At 36.4% G+C, this 24990-nt stretch overlaps 1 protein-coding gene across 1 annotated transcript in view; it reads left to right on the forward strand.

The window, feature by feature from the left end:
• The window catches only part of LOC102977482 (dynamin-3), a 306536-nt gene that overhangs the window by 256957 nt on the left and 24589 nt on the right, over positions 1 to 24990 (forward strand). Inside the window, exons 13-14 of the mRNA XM_055083872.1 lie at positions 11102 to 11153; positions 11992 to 12021. Coding sequence (XP_054939847.1) covers positions 11102 to 11153; positions 11992 to 12021 — 82 coding nt within the window. The remainder of the gene's footprint in view (positions 1 to 11101; positions 11154 to 11991; positions 12022 to 24990) is intronic.

Below are 24990 nucleotides of genomic sequence, written 5' to 3' on the forward strand. Positions count from 1 at the left end.
AGCATTCTGTGTCATGATTAACTCTGAGTCAACCTACTGAGGAGATCTGAGCCTCGTGGCCATGGGGCCATGTTCTCTGAATAAAAGAGTTGGCTTCTTTATTGTATAGCATGTGAAATCATATGTATCTCAGATACTCCTTGTTTTTGGATGATGATCTGCAGTTTGTATTTGAGCTCCCATAGATAAGCAGTAACAGATGCACATTTAAAATATGTTAGGGAACAATTTCTCACATAAATTTGAAGTATCAAGTAGAATTCACAGGATACAAGCTATTTGGCCATCCCTAAATCAGACTATAGCAGCCTATTTTTTTTTTAAAAACTGTCCTTTGTGAACTTAGATGTAATCTTTTTGGATGAACAGTCTCTTTTCTATGAAGTATATACTTTATATAAGCTTGTCTATATATTACTATTCTATCATACATGTGTTCTGTTATATTCTAATATTCTGTTGCTATATTCACAGATATTGTCAGGTAAACATTATGCTTAAGTATTCAAGGTTGGTTATTTATTGTGTGACATTTTCAAGACCCTGAATTTACCATTTTTTCCTGCCCTTTAGTGGAATCAGTTTTTTATTGCTTTTAAAGAATTTTGATTCTAACTCTAAAGTATACCTGTGGCATGTAAGTGGTTCCAACCTAAAGTATATAAAATATAGTTTATTTTATATAAAAAATAAGGTAAAGAGACCTATGTACTGTTATTTTACTATGTATTCAAGAATAGGGACAAATAAAAAATGAAACAAGAAAATGTAAAACTAGACTGACTTAGTTTTACATTTTGATTTAGAAGAAACAGATATCTAGATCATTTGATCTAAACTAAACAGTGGCCTGGGGAATTTATAGGCATGTTTTAGAGAGGAAAGACCCAATTATTCAACAGAAAATTGTCTCATTCTGAGCATAGCCTAACGAATAGTGTATACACATTTTGCATCCAGCAGTTATTACTATTGTGTGGTACACTAGTTTTTGGTTTTGGTATATTAGTTTTTTCAACTGTTTTCTGTCTGTGACTTATGTGTAAAATTGTTAGAACTCAGTGATTAATATGTTCCTTTAGACAGTTGTCATTTTTAGCCATACTGCCTGCTCCAACTTCTAGATAGGGATTTACTCCACAGCCATTTCACACAGACCTGCTCCCCTGTCTTCTAGCCCCCATGGCTCTCATCATCTGTTCTGCTCATTTCCCTCTGCAAAATCACCCGTGGCACGAAACCTAGATTCTGATGTGTCTTCTTGTCCCTAGGCCTGGAAGGGTGGACCTGAGAAGTTCTAGCTGGTTTTCTGTGTAGTCAGTGAAATCTTTGTGGCCTGTTCCGAGCTCTGATCTAGTTGCTATGGGGGAAAGAAAAAGAAAAGGAAAAAAAATTGTGTTTTAGGAGCTTGCCTAATAATTGAAAAGTATAGACAAATGCAGGTAAAAATTTAAACTGATGTATTCTCCATTTACTTCACTTGCTTCTTTGAGGAATTTAAAAGAAAAAGAAATCCTTGAGTCATTTGAAATAACCAGGAATACTGCCTTTCATGTTGACTTTTATTGGTTACAAATGCCAGTTCGATTTTTATAAAAATGTAGCAGATACAGATATAAACTTGACACCATAACTTAAAACTGAAAAGGATATTGCAGCACTGTCCTATTATGGTATCCTGATTCAAGGAGGAAACATAGAAAAAAATCATAATCAGTTTGGAAAGATTCAAGTTTTGAACATGTTTTTTAACCAGCACTAAATTTAAATTTCACTGCTATACTCTGCTTGAAACATTTTCCCCCTAGATTATCCTTTTACTTATTTTTAAAGCTAAATGGTCCAGAGTTTATGTTCTCCAGTAAATTTTAATATTTTCTACCTCAGAAACTGTTGAACTAAAGTATTATGTTGACTAGGTTTTCAAAGGCATATAATTTTGCAAATGAAAATACTTCATTACAGCCTTTTGGTACAGTCTTTCTGTAATCCAGGTGACAGTCCCATTTTTCTAGCAGTGAGATAGATTGTGAACCTTTATGATGCTAAGGGACTAAAAAGAATCATTGTTCAAACTGCTTTAGAAACCCAGCAACTTTGCACATTTCTCATCTAATTTAAAGCGCACACCTAAACTTCCTTTTGAAGGACTGGTCTGGGAGTCAACGGTCTGAATTCTTTTTCCAGCGTTTGCCATTGATGAGGTTTGGGTTTTGGCCACTTAGTCTTTCTGTATCTCAGTTTATTGCTCTGTCAAATGGAATAATAAAAAATCCGTCTTGTATACTTTTCAGGATTATCGGAAGATCAAATTAATGAAGTTATGTGAAAGTGCCTTTGAAAATTGTGGTGCAGTCTGTAAAAGTGAGAAAGTGCCATATGTACACACACACACACACACACACACACACAGGGGAACTTGATTCTACGAGACGTACCATTTTACTTCATTTATGACGTTTTTAATGACTGGAGTATGATTGCCACTGAAAGACTTTTTTAGTTGCTGATGTTATCTCCAAATGTAATATTTTGCACTGAGACTCAGAGGTAAATGTTCTTTCTGTTTGTATGCTGAGTTGGAGTGCATTTCAATTTGACATGGGATAATTATGATGATGAAGAAATGTTCATTTCAAAATCACTTTGAGGAGTTGTGGTATTTTTTGTGCTTTTAAAAATTAAAAAAATATGGTTGTAGCTATAAATTTTGAAGTTGGCAAGAATGCTGTTTCCATCAAGGAAGAAAAGTCAAGCCATATTTGAAGACAATTATGTAAGTATTTTTAAGTTCTGAAGGTAGAAAATTAAAGTCTAGAGTTGAGGAAAATAAGCATTAGTTTCATGAGATTTTTAGAGATTTACCAAAAGAGGAGGACCACCCCTCAGATTTATAGGATGGTGATGTATAGAGTATTTGACACATGTAGTTTGTTTTTCAACTGGGATGACTTTTTGTTCTAAAAATTACCAAAAAGAAAGGAAAACAAATTGCTAATATTAGATTAATGGAGAGTGATGTCTCAGAGTAGTGTTCAGAACAACTCAAAATTCTTTTTGCTATAGAATTTATTCTGCCATGTTGAATATGTGAAACTTTTTTTTCATCTCCCAGTTATTTGTTAAACATGGACCGTAAAATATGTACCATGTGTAATGTGTCCAAGTAAACGCTGCTGTAGACTTGCTTTGGAATTTAATTTCTGAAGGCTTGATTTTTCAATTGTAATAGTTTCTGAACCTAAAAGTTTAGTATTTCAGAAGGAAATGTCAACTTTCCTCATGACTTAAGGATTTTAATTTGTCATTCTTTCCTGGTGAAAAAAAAACCCAACATTCTATTTTTCTTAACAAAACATAATTAGTTTTTGTTATTTAAGAAAATGAGCTATTCCAATTAATTATTCTTCATTCACTTCCTCTCTTTCTCAGTAATCCTGTTGTCTGAACAGAAAGGCAAGCTTGTTAGCTGAATGCCTTGGGGAGTGAACTTTCCAATTCTTGTGCTCTTCTCCATTTTCATGGGCACAGTTTGCCTTCTGAGTTACTAAGATTTTTGAGTGACTAAGATTTTTGCATTTAACATGGGCTCCAGATACACACCGTTAGAATAACATCTCTATGCCACAAACAGCAGACCGAGGTCTGTTTTTCAATCTGCTGAGTAGGTCTCCCCACCTGTTTTCTCACAGTTGAAATGATAGTGTGCAGATTTCAGTTCTTGTTATGTGAGCACCATGAAAATTCTAAGGGTGGTAGCATTCATTATATCTCTTTCCTGATCCTCTGGAATGTCTCTGTTACCATTTTACTAAAGGCAGTGTATGTGAACCTTGGCACCAAATTCCAAAACAATCTTGGTCTTTACCTTTACATTCTTTTTTTATGTGTCCCTAATATATAATCATATTCCATTGTAATGGTGTATCTAGTTCCTATTCTTACATGAGAATGTTCTCTCTCTTGCGGAATTAAAACTTAGGTATTAGATTATAGCAAGATCCTTATTTGCCAATTTAAGAATTAAATGCTTTGTTTCCTACTGGGACTGGTAGAAATATGATTTGAGCAACTTGCAAGGGCATCATTAGTATCATCTATTTAAATAAGTTATAAATTCTAATGTTTCAAGCACTGAGCACTGTTTTAAAAATAAGTGGACTTCCACTTTTTCATTCTCAAATCTGTTATTTTGAACTTTATCTTCATCCTTAAAATGAGTCTTAGGAGATGAGTCATGTTTCTTTTATAGGCCCCCAAGTTCTGTAGGTTTTCTTGCATAATATTTAGCTTGAGACTTCACTAAAGATCCTGCAGGGGCAGTCGACATCATGTAGTTTTCTTCTTCCTTTGGCTTCAATCTGATTGGATGGAGCCAAGCCTACATGTGATAAGTTGCACTCTTGGGACTCTCAGCAACTGTTTATAATCTTCTTGGGGTAATATAAAAGAACATTCTAAAAGAAATTCTTTACTCCAGAGCAGTGCTGTCTAATAGAACTTTCTGAGATGATGGAAATATTTTATAACCTATGCTGTCCAATACAGTAGCCACTAGCTACATGTGACTATTGAGTAGCTGAAATGTGGCTAGTAAAGCAGAAGAAATGAAAATTAAATTTTAATTAATTAAAAATTTAATTTAAACAGCCACTTCTGGCTACCAGTGACTGTATTGGACAGCACAGTTCTAGAATATGGTGAATCCAGCTGATTGCTCTGGGTCCTTTAGCGGGCTATACTTTATTGACAAGTTGGTGGTAACCTACAGTGGTGGCTTCAAGAAGAGAAAAAAGAGGTAACTCTGTTAGCTGCTTCTAAACAAACCCCAGGGCTCAGGAATATACAGTCAGCTTTTTAAACGCACTGTCACTACAGTATAAAGGATAGACTTTTCCCTTCCACTGCCTTAGTCTGTATGTTGCCATTTTTCTAGTAACTCCTCCATCATAGCACAACTGACGTTTCTTTTAATTTCAAGTCTCCTCTACAAACTAAACATAGTAGTAGAGGGAGAGGTACACTCTGACATTTGCCGTGGAATCTGCATCTCTGAGGGACTCCATTTTCTTGATTCGTTTGAGCCCTCTTTCGTTTGACTTTGAGTCAGTACTCCTCTTTCTTCTTTCTCACTTCTCTTTTACTTTTTGGCTCACCGTAGCCTTGTTTCTACCACACCACTCTACTGAGACTGCTTTCGGCCAGGAGCGAACAGTTAATTCAGTGGACAATTCTGAGTCCTTTGTTTGACATCATTAACCACTCCTTGTTGAAGAGACCTATCCTATCCCTTTGCGGAAATAACTCTCCATTGTCTCCTGGCTTTCCTCTTTCTGCTCTAGCCACTTCTTCTCTTTTTTATTTTGGAGCTCTTTATCCTCTGATCATGGCTTAAGAACTGCTTTTTATCAGTATTCTTCTGTAGACCCTTTTCTTTTCTCACTCACTGCACACTATCCCTGTCCAATAGTGTTACCCACCACAGTGGTTTCAGTTACCAGCTTTATCTGAAGCCTCTAAATCTAGATCTCCATTGCAGAACTTTTTCTTGGACTGTTACCATATTCAGCTACATACTGGGAATCTCTACTTGTATATCCTAGGGAAGCCTCAACCCAATATTCCCAAATTAAACTCATCATCTGATTTTATAATTCATGCCTCCTCCATTGTTCCCACTCTGTGGGTGGTAACTCCCAGTTGCTCAAACCAGAAACCTGAGTGTCATTCTTTACTCCTCGCTCCCCTCACCTTTGTTTCCTTCCATCTTTAACAGGTCCATATGATTCTACCTCTATAATATTTTTGGAATTTTTTCTATTTCTTCCTATCATCATTGTTACTACTAAAGTTAGTCTTCTCTTGGGTGGGTTGCTACAATGGTCTCCTTGCCCCTTGTCATGTTCTTTCTCATTCCTTCTGGAATTCTTATTACTTTCAGAATAAAGTCTAAACTCATTAGTGTGGTTTCCAAGGCCCTGTAGAATCTGTCTTTTGCTTACTTCATCAGCCTATTCTATTGTTACTATTCCTCTCTATCCCACCCCCTAACTCTGTGCTGTAGCCAGACTGGCCACTTTTGGATTCCTAAATGTACCATACTCTTGCTGCAGCACATGTCTATGGCACACTTCTTCAAATTATTTAAATTTCCTATTGCAGATTAAACATTAAGAATCTGGTTGTATATAACCCTGGTATCAAAATACAATTCCATAAATATTTCTTAAGAAACTACTGTAAACACTGCGAGGTAATGTCAGTGCTGAGAGAGGTAGAGATACTGATTAATGCAACACACCGTTGGCCATCAAGCAGCAGACCTTGTTGGAAGGTAGTTAGAGGCCTGCGTATAACACAATCCTGTTTATAGAATACAGGCACAGACCAAGAGCTAGCGGAGTTCATGGGAAGGAGAGATAACTGGAGGTTTCTGAGAAGGCATAATTCAGAAATGGTACTTGCTTTGATTTTGAAGGCTGGGCAGGACTCCAACAGTCGGAGAGGGTCAAGGCTGGCTGCTTCCTGTCTTCCCTGGTTCAGAGTGGATACTGACTATTTCAGGGAGGTAATATTTAATAAAACACTTCTTTGATCATGCCATTTTCTGCCTTAGACTCTTTGAATACTTTCTGCTGCCTTCAGTATAATGACCAAATTCTCCATAATTGGCCCTAACATAGAGTTATTGTACTAGGTGGCTTTTAAGGTCATTTATTGAATACAAACCTGAGTCTATGGTCATACAATTTTTCCCATAATAGTTTTACTTTCCACAACTTCCCTACATGCCCCAGCTTTCTACCTCCTGGCTTTGCTTATACTACTCCATTCTCTTGGAATGCGGTTGATTTTCTTCCTCTATTAAAATTTTACTTTTCTTCAAGTTTTCTATGAAAATCTCAGATCAAATCAGACCAAAATGATCTTTCTTTTCTCTGAACATTCAGAGCAATTACTGTGTACAGGATCTATCTGATAAATGGTCACACATACCCCTTGGCACATTCTTATGTCATTATAGTCTTATTGCATATGCACATGGACATGGATAGACACAAATATGCAAAAAAATTTTTGAGCTAAGAGGTAACATGGATTATTTTTCTTTGAATGTCTTTCAATATGCTCTTATTTTTATAAAAATTTAAACCTTTTGTTATATAATTTCAAAATCATTATGTCTCAGAGCATTAAACTCATTAACCTAATTTGGTTTTATGTGTTTTAATGTTCTGGCGAACTCTTCAGCAGTGACTTGTGTGTAGTAGGAATTTTATATGATTAATAACTTACACACAGATAATAAGATATGGGGTTAATTATATCCCACATTTGAAACAGAAATGCTTTTTTGGCTTTCTATTACAGCCTCACATATTTATTCTTTTAGAGCTTATTCCTTTGTTATTTGTGTTTTGTATATGTATGTCACTACCCACACTAGATAAATTGTAGGCTCTCTTTACAAGGACCATACCTTATTTATGTTTATATGTTCCACAGAGTTCCTTTCAGATAGTTGGTGCCCTAAAAGTTTTGACTTATGTCAAATTAAAACATTATATATAGGTGTGTTTTACAATATTGCAGAGATAACCAGTTAAGGACCTATTACCAAGAATACCTCCAAAGACTCAAATTAACTTGCAAGTCCTTACATGGTTTTCTATGAACACATTTTTAAATAAGTATTTTGAAATACTTTGAGTTCACTTATCTTTGCATTCCTAAGAATTATGATAAAGGATGTTTTCTATCTAGGCAGATTATTCTTTATTATGTTACTTATGGAGTAACTTTAAGTACCTAAATACATCATTAACAGCAGTATCTTTGGATTTATGGGGCCAGTTGCTGCAAAAAAGATTATTTTTTAGGTGAAAAGTAAAGGTAATTTAGTATTTGTTCTAACACTAATCTTGGAGATTGGCTTATAAAATAAATCTATTTTTTCTCTGAATATTCTTACAAGTGGTATATCCTAAATATTCATTATTTAGTAGATGAACATTCTGTGTCATTCTATGTGGAAAATCTCTTCACCTAGTGGATTTCACAAGCATCTGAGAGTAACTTTGCATCTCAAGGAATCTTAGATGTAAAAGAAACTTAAGAAACAGTCCCCCAGCGCTTGTCTCTGTCTCTCTGACTCTTCACACACACACACACACACACACACACACACACACACACACACACACACACACACACACACACACACATACACACACACACTTTATAGCCAAGAAAGCCAAGAAACTAAGGTCCATTTAGGTCATACTCTTTGCCTAAGGTAGCACAAGGAGTCATCAACAATCTCTGTGTTTTTTGCTTTATATTCAGTTTCTTTTCTCTTATATGATTTTAAGGGGACCTGTACATAATTTGAGGGTCCCCAGTAGTTCACCTACTTCAAAGTAAACACCTGTAAGTCTGCCATAGTTCGAAGTTACCACTACTAGTCAGTGATTTATTTTAAAATAGTTCCTGTTTAAAAAAAAAACAAAAAACCTCTAAAACACAAGTATGATGCTTGGGAGAGATGGTCATATCCATGAAGAAGGCATGATCACATTACAATAGTAGTTTTCCCATTTCTTCCTAGAAGAGAGGAAAGCCTGGAGGACCCTGGAGAAAGAAAGCATGGGATATGAAGCCCCAGGAAGAGTAGTACTTTAGGCACACTTTGTGCATCAGGGCATGGTGGGCAGCCAGAGGGCAGTGTGGGCTCATCATACCCCTGGCCACAGACACAACCTTCACCTCATTCACAACCTCACCAGAAAAACCTGAATAATGTAGATTTGGATTATGCAGAGAAAAGGTTGGAGAGAGATGAATTTCATAGTAATTAAGGGAATTAAGCATTTAACTAAAGACTAGAAAAATAATAAGAACTGAGGAGAGAAGAAAAGCTAAACTCTGAAATTAGCAAATTGAAAAAGAAAGAGACACAAAATATCTTTAGTAATGAAATATAGTGTGGCCTTTCAGCACCCACCTCTTCTCCATCCTCAGTTGAAGGTGGTATATAGTTTTTTTATGAGTTTGAAGGGAAGCAGCTTAAATACATCATGGGAGATTATAAAAGATTGCCATTTTGAGCAACTGTTCTAAGTGTGGCGTTGATTTCTGATGTGCTGCTGAGCTATAATATCCCACTACTTTAAACAGTTGATTGGTAAACTTAATCTGTCTTTTCTCTGTTTTAGACTATTTCATTAATCTCCAAAACAGCTTCTATAAACAACTAAACAATCAGAGGGTTCAGTATTGCTAGTCTTCTCATAATAACCAAAATGAGTTGTATTTTCTTACATTGATATATGTTTACTCATGGACTCACCAAAAGAAAGCCTTCAATCTTTTGAGAGATAGAGTAACATATTGCCTAATCTTGAGATTTCTGGGGTTAAATTGTTGGGGTGATATCTGGCTCTTATCCCCTCTGTGCTCATGTTATAATGGTATCAGCCTCATTGGATTTCTCACTCAACAGATACTTGTTGAATACAACTATGTGCCAGGTAGTTTCTACGCACTGGGGTTATAGCAGTGAATGAAACAGGCAAAACCCCCTGTGCACAAGGAGCTTTCATTCTAATGGAGGGAGGCAGATAATAAACACAAAAAAAATCAGTAAACTCTATAGTATGTTTGAAGGTGAAAAATGCCATAGAGAAAAGCAGAACAGTATAAAGGGGATGAGAATCCTGGAGGAAGGGAGGGATTCAATTTTGAATAGCGTGGTTTTGGTAGGTCTCACTGAAAAGATAAATTTGAATAAAGACTTGAAGGAGGTGATGTTGGGAGCCATGCAGATATATGGGGGAAGTGTATTTTTTAGGCTGATGGAGCAGCTGGCATAAAGGCTTTGAGGTGGGAGCGTGCATGGTTGGATCAAAAAAATAGGAGATCAGTATGGCTGGACCTCTCGAATGAAAGAGGTGGAGAATAGGAGGAGATGAGTCAAAGAGGTGGAGAGTGGGGGTTAAGGGCCTTGTGGACCATTGCAAGAATTTTGACTTTTACCCTGAGTGTAATTGTATTGCATAGCAGTAGAGGGTTTTGAGAAGAAGAGTGACAGGAACCCCCTTTTAAAAGGATCACTCTGGCTTCTGTGTTGAGAATAGACATTAGGGGGACAAGTGTGTAAGACCAAAGAGACCAAAGAGTAAGTGATGACGATAGTGCAAGTGAGAGATAATTGTGGCTTGGAACAAGGTAGTAGCAATGGAATAAAAAGATGTTGAATTTTAAAGACATTTTGAGAAGTAGAGTCAATAGCATTTTCTGACGATTTGATGTGGAAGTAAGAGAAAGAGGAACCAAGGACTTTGGCTTAAGCACTTGGCAATATGGAATTGCCATTAATTAAAAAGGAGAAGAATGTGGGTGGAACAGGATTTAGGGAGGATGTCACAAGTTCAGTATTCACAGATTAAGTTTGAGATGCCCATTAGACATCCAAGTGGAAATGTTGAATTGTTGAAAACATATTTGAGTCTAGAATTGATGAGATGGGTCCAAGCTGAAGATGCACTATGGGAGTTGTCAGAATATAGCGGAATTCAAAGCAATGAGATTAGATGATATCATGAGTTTGGGATCTGGAATTAGACTACCTAGTACCAGCACTTGTTAGCTGAGTAATTTTGGGGAAGCCACTCAGCTTCTCTGTGAATCAGTCTCTCCATCTGTAAAATGAATGAATATTACCTCACAGGGTTAAAATTAAAATAAAATCACTAATATCTGTAAACCACTTAGAACATGGCATATACTCAAAAAGTGCTGTCAATTTTCAGTACAATCTTATATACCTGTGGGATATCACTAATACTTAACCTTGACTTATTAATGTAGCAATACAAGTTTTCTTCCTGTGGTGTATTATTTTTGATTTGTGATTACTAATTGGTTCTAGAAGTTCCATTGAGTTGGTTTTGCTTCCAGAATTAAACTGACCTGGATTTTTTATATTAGCTCTGCCTTAGTTGATATATTTTTAATGCCTGTATTTATTTTAGTCTCTGTTACTTGCGCAGAAAAAAATCTTATAATTTTCTTCAGTACTTCTCTCCTTTGCTTTTCTCAGCGCTCAGCAGAGGAGCAGTCAGGTTCACAAGAAAAACACAATTGGAAATCAGGTAGGAATTGTTTAAAAGAATTAGAGCATGCATGTCCCAAAGAATTTGAACTAAATTGCTTGATTGACTTTTTTTAAATGCAAATTAATCATGTGCAAATTTTGCTGGAAATGCAACTTTTTGTTTTGTTTTTGCTTTTAAAGTTTTTGGAGTGAATTGCATTTTTTTTTTTTTTTTTTTTTTTTTTTTTGCTATTTTATGCAGTTAACCCTATTGATTTATTTTAAATAACTTTTCTGCTATTTGCTCTGCTTTTCAAATTTGACTCCTTGTGTCCTGCTTTGGTTGCTTACATTATCCCTAAATTTGATTTAACATTGAATCTGTGAGTCAGTTCAAGGTTAAAGTATGGTGAGTAGTTGCATGAGCTTTCTGGTGCTGCTGACTAGTTCACACATTTGCACAGCTTGGTAACAGTGAAGGGACAGCTCATAAAGAAGGCAGTTTGGGATTTAAGATTTAATCTCTGCCACACCACATCCTGTTGGTTAATGAAGATGTTAATTCCTAAGAAGATCTGATCTTTTAAGTTTTTGTGTTTTGGGCTGGCCAGCTGTCTCTGACTAATAGCGCTCTGCAGAGATTGCATTAACTCTGACAGTTTGCTGTTTCTTTTATGTTTTATGTGATAATGAATATTTGCATTGTTATTTCTTTTCAAGTCAAAACAATGATGGTTTTATAGTTTTTTTTTAAATTCAGAGGTACAATTGTTGAACAAATTGAAACCTCTGCTCTAAAATTTTTTCCATTGTTTTGAAAGGAGAAGAGGTAATAATAGACTTTATTTTGAAAACTTTTTTTCTGAACTAAAGCATATAATTCTTTGCTATTTCAGGGAACCAATCTTCCGCCTTCAAGGCAAATTGTACGAGCTAAGTTCTGTAAGATTTACTGTTGCTTTTTCATTTAGCGTCCCAAGGGCACAGTTTGTCTTTAACTGATTAACTCAACTAGCGCTTGCTACTAATTTTTTTAAACTTAGATTGTCTTGTCCATAACACCCTATCATTGAAATAAAAATCTTAAGAGGGTTCATCCCTTCACTGCTAATAACTTGCTGTGATTGAAAGGTATGAACTAGTAAATTCTAAAATGCTGTAATAATAAATGTTTAACACTGTGGGTGCTTTGATATTTCTCTAATTTTAATGGGCCTTAAAATAATTAAAATCATTAATGACCTCCATCTCTGTCCTTTTATGCTATGTTGTTATAAGGTGTAAGCCTTTCTCTTCCCCTTCTATGATAATATTTCCAATAAATGTAGGTGACACTTCTAAAAGGTGGGTGAATATTAAACAACTGATTTTGATATATCTGTTGATACTACCCAATAGCAATTATTTGTATTTATTTTTAAAAAAATAATAAAAGAAAAAGTAAAATTACACTGATTGACATTTTATATGGCTTTAGAGTTGAAGCTTTTGAAACCAGATGCTATATCTTCACTTAATGGAAGTATAAAGATATTGTCAAATTACTAGCATTAAAAGAAAAAAGCAATTATACTCATTTCTACCATGGACGAGGCAGCCCTAAAATCTTTCTTCCAGCTATGCACAACTTGAGAATGAGATCGGAAGATGGGTCAATTATTTTCCTCATGATGCTTTGGCAGAAACAAACTTTGGAGCGAGATATTCCTGGGTTCAAATTCTCCTCTGTCACGTAGTAGCCATGTGGCCTTGGACAAATTGAACCTGAGTTTGCCCAGTTGTGTGATGGGAAGGATAGAAAATATCTCTGCCCAGTTATTGTGAGAATCAGAAATAACCTACATCATGAGGTTTGCAGCTGGGTACTAGATACCCAGATGGCCCTGTAAAGAGTAGACGGTAGGTAGGTGCTGCTTCTTGGAACTTTGGGGAGAAAAAAAATATGGAGTATAAGAAAATTATAAAAGTTATTAAATGAGAACAATGAAACATTTGGGAAAATTAGAAGCTATGGCAATTATTCTGTAGATTACAATGGCCAGATTAAGCCTGGGTGTGTTGTAATGGATTTACCTATAAAACTTTCCTCATGGTCAGAATTCTAGCTCATAGAAGTTTATACTTATTGGAAAAGCAATAGTATAGTGGCATAAATGCATACTTTAAATCAGATCTGGACAGAAACTCAGAACAGTTTTCAATTATATTGCCTCCAAATGCTAAAATCATGCTAATTGTGTTTCTGTGCCTTTACTTTCACTGAGTACTTCAAAGCCCCATACATTATGGAAGTTTTTATAACTCAAGATAATAGAATTGGGGTGAGTGTTATAATAGAATACAGATCCCTTATCCAAAACCTCTGGGGCCAGATGTGCCTTGAAGGTCAGAACTTTCTGGATTTTAGAAAAATATTGCATATATTATATATTACCCAGTATTCCTGTGGGGTCAGAGGCAGCACCCTGTAATTAAACATATTGTATTTCTGCAGTGAAACAAATGATAATCACACCAAGTAGATTAAATGAAAGACATAAATATTTTCACATCAAGTCAGGTTTTGCTGCCAAATGTGTTGCCGTTGTTGCTGTTGTTTTAACCTTTCACTTTGCAAGTAAGAGGTTATGAACCTTAATATCTTATTTTTCAGAACCAAATCCAATAATTAAACACGATACAGTATATTTTAAAGAATCCTTTATTGTTTTTTTCTGCTTAGCAGAAATGAACCGTAATGACTTGAAACCCCTTTCTTTATGAATCTGAATAACTGAGGTTGATTTGGGTTTGTATTCAAAAATCAAGAAGCTCAAAGACAGGGAGCCTTGGAGCTCAGCCTGCTAACTGATGTCAGCTTTAATGGTTGGTGGGGCTAAGATACTCTGCACTATCCTAGCAAATGCTTCATCCATTCTGATATCCTCTTACCGCTCCTGATTATAAGAGATGGTTGTACAGAATCTATTCTGAATACTTTAGAAGAATTTGAAGAAAGAAAAATTCCTCCTTAAAGTCTAAATCCCCATTTGTTTTCACCTGCCTAGAAATTTGTCTGCTTAGAAGTTCTACATGCTGGTGTCAACAAATGTATGAAAAAAATGTGAGCACACAATTAGCCTAAAGTTGCACTGCCCGGAAATTTCAACGTAAACTTCATTCATCCCTTCACTCATCACTTGTGTATTTGAAACTTTTGAGAGTCAAAAACTGTGGTAGATGTTAGAAAGATGAATAAATCATGGGCCCTGCTGTCAGGGAGCTCACATCCCAGTGGGGATTATGGTAAGTAATTGAAGTCTGTCCCTTTTTTCAAGGTTAGCTCCTTCTGATACTTCAGGACTCACTGAAACATCACTTCAGTAAGAGGCTGGCCCTGACTGTTGAATCTGAAGTCACATTTCTTCCCCCAGATCTTGTCATTATTATCTATCTTGTTTATTTATTACTTTTTGTTTTCTTTCACTAGGACAGTAAGCTCCATTAAAGCTATTTCTTTTAAATTTTATTTGTTTATTTATTTGGCTGTGCTGGGTCTTTGTTGCTGCACGTGGGCTTTCTCTAGTTGTGGTGAGTGGGGGCTACTCTGTTGTGCTGCGTGGGCTTCTCATTGCAGTGGCTTCTCTTGTTGTGGAGCACGAGCTCTAGGCACGTGGGCTCCAGTAGTTGCAGCATGTGGGCTCAGTAATTGTGGCACTTGGGCCCTAGAGCGTGTGGGCTTCAGTAGTTGCGGTGCGTAGGCTGAGTAGTTGCGGCTTGCGGGCTCTAGAGCGCAGGCTCAGTAGTTGTGGCACACAGGCTTAGTTGCTCCGCGGCATGTGGGATCTTCCTGGACCAGGGCTCGAACCCGTGTCCCCTGCATTGGCAGGCAGATTCTTAACCACTGTGCCACTAGGGAAGTCCCAAAGCTATTTTTTTTGTGTGTGTGATGGTGAAAGCAATGGAGTATCATTGTAAGGTTTTAAGTGCAATCATAATAGTACTTTAGGAAGATCATTTTGCCTATAGTGTGGAGAAAGATTTTGAAGGGAGGATGAGATTAGAAAAAGTAGACTAGTTAGGAGTCTAGTCTATGAGTCTAGCCTCCAAACAGTTAGGAGGCTGTTGCAGACAAAAAATTATGATTATTTGGGCTAGCTAAGCTCTCTGTACTAGATTTGAGGAGAAGCTGATGAATTCAGGAGATATTAAGTAGAAAGAATCTAAAGGATTGTGATGAATTAGATGTTGAGTAGAGCGCTGGGGATTGTCAGCAGTGCAGTGCAGACATCTGATTTAGGCACGGATAAGATGGTGGTGCTCTTCATGGAGAAAGGAACATAGTGAGGAAGGGTAGATATGTTGACTATGGTCACTGTGGAAGATTGGAGTAAAAATATCCAGTGGGAAGTTGAATAAAAGTGCCTAGACTTCAGAAGAGACAGAGAACCATTTATTCCAAAAGTAGGAAACCACTGAAAGATTTCAAGTAGGGAAGGGGTATCATCTGATTTATATGTTGTAAAGATCTGTGTATTAGCCATATGAAATGATTTGGAAGAATAAAACTAGATATATGGAAATTGGTGAAGACATTACTGAAATAATTCAGGTAAGAAAATACAAATGTCAATAGCAGGAGGTATCTAGGAAAAGGACAGGTTCAAAAATAAATTTAGAGGACACAAAGAGTTATAAATAGTTGTGGAGTTGGGTGGGGGGTGTTAAGTCATTCTCTCAGGCTATGGCTAGGGAGGTCTACTGACAAAGGGAGTACAGATGAAGGAGGAGCAGATTTCAGTGGAGGTGGGAGAAGAAGTGGTGATTTCAGTTTCAGATATATTTTTTGTGCCTATTGGAGATGTCAGTAGAGTTTGAGGTTCAAGACTTGTCTAGACTGGAGATATAAGTTTTACAGTTGTCAGTGTGTACATTGTAGTTGAAGCCATGGGAGTAGATGAGATCACCTCCTGAAGATGAAAGCATAGAAGGAAATGTGGGATTTAAAGGATAAAAGAGAAAGAAGAGTTGGGACAGAATGAGGAACTGAAAAGGAGTCTAAGAAGTGATAAGAGAAGTAGGAAAACTTGGAGAGTAGTAGAATGAGAGCTCAGGGAAGAGAATGTTTCAAAGAGGGAATGGTCAAGTAGTATTAGGTATTTCCAAGAGCTCAAGAAGCACTGGGGAAGTTGTCAAATGGGTGGACTGGTAGAAGGGCCTGCACATTGTTTGGACCACCGAGGTAGTACCAGTCCTCTTGGTCTTGTGAATTGCTTTTCTTCTCCACAGCTGGAAGGTAGAACAAAGCTAAGAAAGCAGACAATGGAATTAATACCCTGAGCTGAAGTTTTTTCAGGGAAGCAGCATGTAAGGTCAAAAGAGCAGATGAGTTAAAGTTTTGAAGAAAGACAGTTTGAAATAAAGAATTGATATGAATGGTTCTGATTAGTGTACTAGTCATGACATTAGTCAGGAGAGGTTAACCAAATAACAATCCCAGAATTTCAGTAGCTTAATATAATAACAATTTAATTCACCCTGCTATGGCAATTCAATCAAGTCATCTAGATGGCGCTGGGGTGAGGCAACCCTGCTTCACGCGGTCAGTCATGGACTTTAGAATTCTCTTCATTCTTCCAAAAGATGAGAAAGAATGAAGCCTGGGTGTCTTTTTGAATTATGGTTTTCTCAGGGTATATGCCCAGGAGTGGGATTGCTGGGTCATATGGTAATTCTATTTTTAGTTTTTTAAGGAACCTCCATACTGTTCTCAATAGTAGCTGTATCAATTTACATTCCCACCAACAGTGCAGGAGGGTTCCCTTTTCTCCACACCCTCTCCAGCATTTATTGTTTATAAATTTTTTGATGATGACCATTCAGATTGGTGTGAGGTGATACCTCATTGTAGTTTTGATTTGCATTTCTCTAATTATTAGTGGTGTTGAACATCACAGGGAGAGGAAGGGGAAGCTGGGATGAAGTGAGAGAGTAGCACTGACATATATACACTAACAAATGTAAAATGGATGGCTAGTGGGAAGCTGCTGCATAGCACAGGGAGATCAGCTCGATGCTTTGTGACGACCTAGAGGGGTGGGATAGGGAGGGGGTGGGAAGGAGGCTCAAGAGGGAGGAGAAACACAACATTGTAAAGCAATTATACTCCAATAAAGATATTAAAAAAATAAAGAAAAAGAAAGAAGCCTGAGTGAGGGAGGTTTGTAAGGACCAGCCTGGAAGTGGCACACATCTTCTCCATTTCCATTCCATTGACCAGAACTCAGTTGTGGCCTCACCTAACTGCAAAGGAAACAGGAAAATATAATCTGAGATTGGCCCCAGAAAAAAAGAAAAGACAAAAGATGATGTTGACTGAAAATTGAAAGGAAACGGGGAAACAAGGGCACTGGGGTTTTTCTGAAATTAGAGAAATGTGTACTAGGATTAAGAGGAAAATGGTAGGGTTAGAGGTTGAAGTCAGTGAGTGGGATGTTGTATCTCAAGGTTGAAGAGGGAAGAGAATGCCACCTTAAAGTCATAGATGTTATTGGAATAAGAAGGAACAGACACTGGAGGAGGGAAATGACAAATGATAGCTACAGATATTTGTGGAACATTGTCTTCAGAAGGTCTGGGTAGTAAAGAGAAATAGGGATGAAGTTTTCTGGAGTTGAATGTATTAAGGGCCAGGATATATTGAGACCAGGAGGATTGATGTGGCTTTTACGTGACTGATAATCCATTCCTTTAGCTGTAAAAATCTACAGCAGGAAGTGCTGACATGCTCTTTGGCCCAGACTGCATCCAACTGCAATTGTGTAACTAGGAAGACCTTTTCCTTTGGCAGGGAGCAGAGCAGGTGCTTGCAGGATACCTCCTAGTTCCGGGCTATCAGGGTACCTTCTAGTACTGGGCTTATTGTCCATTTTGTTTCCCACCAACGTGCCTTCTGTTGCTCTAACTTTAGAATCAAGTGTGAAATTTGGCTTTCCCAAACCTACAAGTCTCCAGATAACTGGATTCTCAACCTTCTTGAATTGTAGGCTGTAAGGTAAAAAGACCTTTCTTATCAACACAGGGTCTCTTCCCTCCCTACTTTCTGAAAGCTAGTTTCTGTAGACAGTAGTCTCTTTTCCTTAGGACCCCCTACAAGTCTAAAAAGATCAACACACTCCAATATTCTAAAATCTTCCTACCAAGTTCCCTAGTTCTTCCATCTCCATAAGTAATAGTTCGAGACCACTGTTAAAAGAGGTGAGACTTTAATCAGCTACTTTACAGCTGGATAGCAAAGACTACCAACTTCCTAGGCTACAATAGAGGGCTCCTAACAGCCCTCCCTCCTTCTTTGTCCACTCAGCTAATTCCACCTTTCAGGGTCTGTCACTTTTAATTCCCACACTCATGTGACTTCCTGGTACCAATATCTATATCAGGATTCTTTTAGATATAAATTTCAGAAGAACTCAATTTAAATGACCTTGGAAGAAAGTGAATTAATTAGTTTACATGATTGAACATTTCATAGAGTTAAGTACTATTTATCCATGGCTCAAACAGTATCAAGATGAACTGATTTGATAAACCATGATGAACTAGACAAACTCTTTCCAGTGTTTGGTTCTAATTCTTTGCTGTTGGCTCTATTCTTCGGCCCCAAAGAATTACAATATGGCAGCCAGGGGGTTTCCTTTCTGGTTTGAATCCCACAGAAATAAATGAGTCTTTCTCCCAGAATTCTCAGAAAAACTCCTGAGGTGCACTCTGATTGGACAGGCTTGGATCATGTGCTCATTCCTGAACCAATCACTGTGGCCAGAGAAAGAGATGTACTGATTGGCTTAAGCCAGATCACGTGGACTGGAAGTGGAGGTGGTTTCCTCTCCACTTGAAGTCAGAGCTATTGTTAGAAGAAGAGAGAATAGAGGCTGGAGGAGGTGCATCAGAGATGATGGCTACAGGTACTTGTTGAGCATTGTTTGTCTTCAGAACAATTTAATTTGGGTAATAGGATTCTTGTATGTTTTGTCTTCTTGAAGGAATATAAGATTTTTAATACCTCATTATTAAAACCCTATTTTCATTTATTGAGTAAATTTAATAATTTTCCCAATTCATCCTCTGACTTTCTCCTTCCTCCTTCTCTTTCTTTCTTTTTTAAAAATAATTCTATTGACTATACAAAGTTGAGAAGTAATATAGTGTAGTTGTTCTTCAGAGCTGGAATTGTGAAGCCACTCTGCGACCAGGAACAAATTATTTAACCTTCCTGTTCCTCAGGTTTCTAATTTATAATAAGCTGATAAGAATTGGAACTGCTTCATAAGGTTTTTGTAAGTATTAAATGAGATAATACAAGTTAGGTACCTAGAACAGGGGCTGGCTGATAGTAAGTGCTATGTAAAGTACTTCCTATTATTATTGTTGTTGTTATCTACTTGTATTATTCTGTTAGTCTTCAAGGAAGATAGTAAAATAATTGCTTTTATTTTCAAATTGAACCTTTTCTCCCTTGGAAGTGGGAAGACTGTTACAAAGCAACAATGAAATCTGCATATCCAGTAATGGTTCATGGATTAAATTTTTTAAGGTTGTACTCCATTTATAGTTATTATAAAATAGTGGCTACAGTCTGTGTATTGTACAATATATCCTTGCAGCTTATTTTATATGTAATAGTTTGTACCTCTTAATTCCCTACCCCTAGATTGCCCCTCTCCCCAGTGGTAACCACTAGTTTGTTCTCTATATCTGTGAGTCAGTTTCTTTTTTGTTATATTGACTAGTTTGTTGTATTTTTCAGATTCTACATATAAGTATTAACATATAGTAGTAGTCTTTCTCTGTCTGCCTTATTTCACTTAGCAAAATACCCTCCAAGTCCATCAGTGTTGTTGCAAATGGCAAAATTTCATTCTTTTTAATGGCTGAATAGTATTCCACTGTGTATGTATAGCACATCTTCTTAATTCGTTCATCTGTTGATGGACACTTAGTTGCTTCCATATCTTGGCAATTGTAAATAATGCTGCTATGAACATTGGGGTACATGTATCTTTTCAAATTAGTGCTTTTGTTTTTTTCAGATATATGCCCAGGAGTGGAATTGCTGGGCCATATGATAGTTCTATTTTTAGTTTTTTGAGAAATCTCCATACTGTTTTCAAATATTGGTGGCTGCACCAATTTACATTCCCACCAACAGGGTACAAATGTTCCCTTTTCTCCACATCCTTGCCAACGTTTGTTATTTGTGTTCTTTTTGATGATTGCCGTTCTGACAGGTGTGAGGTGATATCTCATTGTGATTTTGACTTGCATTTCCCTGATGATTAGCCATGTTGAGCATCTTTTCATGTCCCTGTTGACCATCTGTATTTCCTTTCTGGAGAAATGTCTATTCAGGTCTTCTGCCCATTTTTTAATCAGGTTTTTTGTTTTTTTAATGTTGAGTTGTAGGATCTGTTCATATATTTCAGATATTAATCCCTTACTGGTCGTATCATTTGCAAATATTTTCTCCCATTCAAGTAGGTTGTCTTTTCATTTTGTCGATGGTTTCCTTTGCTGTGCAAAAGCTTTTAAGTTTAATTAGGTCACATGTATTTATTTTTGCCTTTATTTCCTTTGCTTTAGGAGATAGATCCAAAAAAATATTGCTACAATTTATATCAAAGAGTGTTCTGCCTACATTTTCTCCTAGAAGTTTTCTGGTTTCCAGTTTTACATTTAGGTCTTTAATCCATTTTGAGTTTATTTTCATATATGGTGTAAGAGAAAATTCTAATTTCATTCTTTTATGTGTAACTGTCCAATTTTCCCAGCACCACTTATTGAAGAGACTGTCTTTTTTCCATTGTATATTCTTTCTTCCTTTGTTGTAGATTAATTGACCATGAGTATGTGTTTATTTCTGGGCTCTCTATTCTGTTCTGTTGATCTACGCATCTGTTTTTGTTCCAGTACCATACTGTTTTGATTACTGTAGCCTTGTACTATATTCTGAAGTCAGGGAGCATGAATCCTCCAGCTCTGTTCTTCTCTCTCAAGATTGCTTTGGCTATTTGGGGTCTTTTGTGTTTTCATACCAATTTTAGAATTTTTTTAGTTCTGTGAAAAATACCATTGGTATTTTGATAGGGATTGCATTGAATCTGTAGATTTCCTTTGCTGGTGTGGTCATTTTAACAGTATTAACTCTTCCAATCCAAGAACACAGTATATCTTTCTATCTCTTTGTGTTGTCTTCAATTTCTCCCATCAGTGTCTTATAATTTTCCAAGTACAGGTCTCTTACTTCCTTAGGTAGGTTTATTCCTCAGTATTTTATTCTTTTTGATGTGATGGTAAATGGGATTGTTTCCTTAATTTCTCTTTCTGATAGTTCATTGTTAGTATATAGAAATGCAACAGATTTTTGTATATTAATTTTGTATCCTGTGACTTTACTGAATTCATTGATGAGCTCTAGTAGTTTTCTGGTGGTGTCTTTAGGATTTTCTATGTTTAGTTTCATGCCATCTGTAAATAGTGACAGTTTTACTTCTTCACTTTCAGTTTGGATTCCTCTTATTTCTTCTCTGACTGCTGTGGCTAAGACTTTCAATACTATGTTGAATAAAAGTGGAGAGAGTGAGCATCCTTGTCTTGTTCCTGATGTTAGAGGAAATGCTTTCAGCTTTTCACCGTTGAGTATGATGTTAGCTGTGGGTTCGTCATATATGGCTTTTATTATGTTGAGGTACATTCCCTCTATGCCCACTTTCTGGAGAGTTTTTATCATAAATGGATGTTGAATTTTGTCAAAAGCTTTTTCTGCATCTACTCAGGTGATAGATAATATGGTTTTTATTTTTTGGTTTGTTAATATGGTATATCACATAGATTTGTGGATATTGAAAAATCCTTGCATTCTTGGGATAAATCCCACTTGATCATGGTGTATGATCCTTTTAATTTATTGTTGGGTTTAATTTGCTAATATTTTGTTGAGGATTTTTGCGTCTATGTTCACCGGTGATATTGGTCTGTAATATTCTTTTTTGGTAATATCTTTGTCTAGTTTTGGTAACAGGGTGATGCTGGCCTCATAGAATGAGTTTGAGAGTGTTCCTTCCTCTGCATCATGGACTAATTTTTGAGGGCAGCTTTCTGAGTACAGAACAAGAAAAATGGCTTCACTCCAATATTCTAATAAGCAATTTATAGCATGTAATTTTAAATAGATGTTATAAATTTTTAGAACCAATCAGCAGTTTCTTTATCAAGTTCTTTTAATTAAAAGTACTTTAAAAAACATTTTTGTAGGAAGAATTGTATAAATTTTTGCTCCATCTCTCTGTTGATCTACAAGGTAGCCAATTTTAATGAAACCTCTATCAATGCTCTAACAGGTGTTTGTGCTTTTTATTAAGAAATAACTGAATATTTAAAAATTCTCAAAGATTTGTGGCAAGGTATTATATATACCTTTAAGAATATATAATGATTATCTGTATTCATGATACATTAAATAGATGTCCCTTATCAGCAAAGAAGTGTAATTTTTATTAGACATATTGGATTGCATTTTAAGGAACACATTTCTAAAATTATGCAGTTCAAGTTCATGGGAATATAATTTGTCATGCCAATACATGCATATATCACAACTGTTCTAGCATGTACCTTATTTGTAAAATGAGATCTATTGTTCTTAGCTGAGTTTCTTTCCTGTTAGGATAATACAGCGTTGCTTGTTGCTACTTAGTCTGACAGGGAAGTCTTTAAGTTTATAAACTAATTCTGAGACTTCCATTTTCCTTGGTATATTAGTTTCCTAGGGCTGCTGTAACAAAGTATTACAAACTGGAGTAGCTTAATGCAACAGAAATTTATTCTCTCAAAGTTCTGGAGACTAGAAGTCTGAAATCAAGGTGTGTTTGGGGTTATACTCTCTATGAAGGCTCTAGGGAAGCAGCTTTCCTTGCCTCTTCCTGGCTTCTGGTAGCTCCTAACATTCCTTGACTTGTAGCTGCCTGACTCTAATCTCTGCCCCCATCTTCACATGGCTTCCTTCCAATGTGTGTCTGCCCATGTGTCCTCTCTTCCTTAAGGACACCAGTCATTGGATTTGGAGCTCACTCTAATGCAGTATGACCTCGTCTTAACTAATTACATCTGCAAAGACCCTGTTTCCAAATAAGGTTACATTCTGAGGTTCCATGGACATTGTGGGAGACACTATTCAACTCACTACACTTTGGATACTTGCAGATTTTCTTTTTTTTCTTCTTTTTAAAATGGCTTATTATAATAAACTTTACCTAGGATTTAGCTTTGCAATTTATCGCTGCCCTTTAATTGTTTATTAAACTAAATTTATAATTTGGACCATTGGAACTTTAAAAGGTATTTTCTTTATTATTCTGTTTTGAGAAAATACTAATACCTTCTGTTACTGAGATAAATCGCAGCTATTCTCTCCTTCTGCATGGTACCATTATTAAAATATTATTTTGATTAATTTTTTGAGGGTTGCTTCCTGAGAATTTTTCTGTTTTCTTTAAAACTCTGTAACTTACAAGATAATTTATCATGAGGAAAAAATGAAACGTTTAACACTTTTTTAAATGGTAATACACACACTGTCTTTTTCCTTATTCATTTTCTATGTCATCTACTCTTCTCTCCAGTCTCACCTCACCCTTAAGAAAGGGCAGGAGTGGGAGGGAAGAGGATGGCAGAGAGAAAAAACTGACAGAGAAATGGACCTATGAAGTTCCACAGACATGTTGTGGAACTATAAATCCATATAAGATTTGGGGATTTACATTTTCAAAACCTACCAAGTAGGAAAGTTTTATATTACTAAAAAAGATGTAACAGAGTGAAAGGCTCTCTACTCCCACCAGTTCTGTAGAAATCACAACAGTTAACACTGATTACTTATAAGTGTTTCAGGTGTAGTTATAGGTACTTTACACACATTAATTCATTACTCCTCCCAACAACCTTAAGAGGTAGGTACCCTAATTATTTCAATTTTACAGATAAGGAAAGTGAGGCATGGAGAGGCCAAGTCATGTGTCCAGTCATAAAGATAACTGACAGCACCAGGATTCAAATCCAGGCAGTTTGATTCTAGACCTTTTTCTCTTAATTATGGTGTTAACCACTGCTTCTAATAGTTCCAATAGTAAATTGCACAAAGAATTTTATCTAATAGTCTCAATTATGGCAAGTCACATCATTTCAGTCATTCACTATTATTTTTATTTATTACTTACATTTTTTCTTAATCTATAGTGGATTGATCCTGAATAGAATGAACTTGGGTTTGTATAAATTAACCTGATTTGGTCATTGTGGGCTGCTATAACAGAGTAACATAGACCAGGTTACTTAAACAACAAACATTTATTTCTTGTGGTTCTGGAGGCTGGAAGTCCAAGATCAGGGTGCCAGCCTGGTTGGGTTCTTTGTGAGGGCCCTCTTCCTGTGTATGTCCTCCCCTGGCCTTCCATGGTATATGAAGAGAGAGAGATCCCATGTCTCCTTCTCTTTTTATAAGGTATTAACTCCATCATGGGGTCTCCATCCTCATGATCTCACCTAACCCTCATTACCTCCCAAAGGCCCCACCTCTTAATACCATGCCACTGGGGGTTAGGGTTTCAGCATATAAATTTTCGGGGATCATAAACATTCAGTCCACTGCACTGATCAACAATGAAAAACTATAATAGCTGTTAGAATGTGTTTCCTTTTTTATCCCTTAATTCTGTGAAAGTATCTCCAGAGGGGCCAATCAATAGCTTATAAAATAAAACCAACTTTATTTTAATAAAGTCAACAGAGGATGGAGTCCATGAAAGCCACACTTAGTGAAATGTATGGACTGCTAATTTGTTCTGTATCTTTTAAATCTAGAC

This window comes from Physeter macrocephalus, chromosome 4 (assembly GCF_002837175.3).
Source record: "Physeter macrocephalus isolate SW-GA chromosome 4, ASM283717v5, whole genome shotgun sequence".
Taxonomy (NCBI): Eukaryota; Metazoa; Chordata; class Mammalia; order Artiodactyla; family Physeteridae; genus Physeter; species Physeter macrocephalus.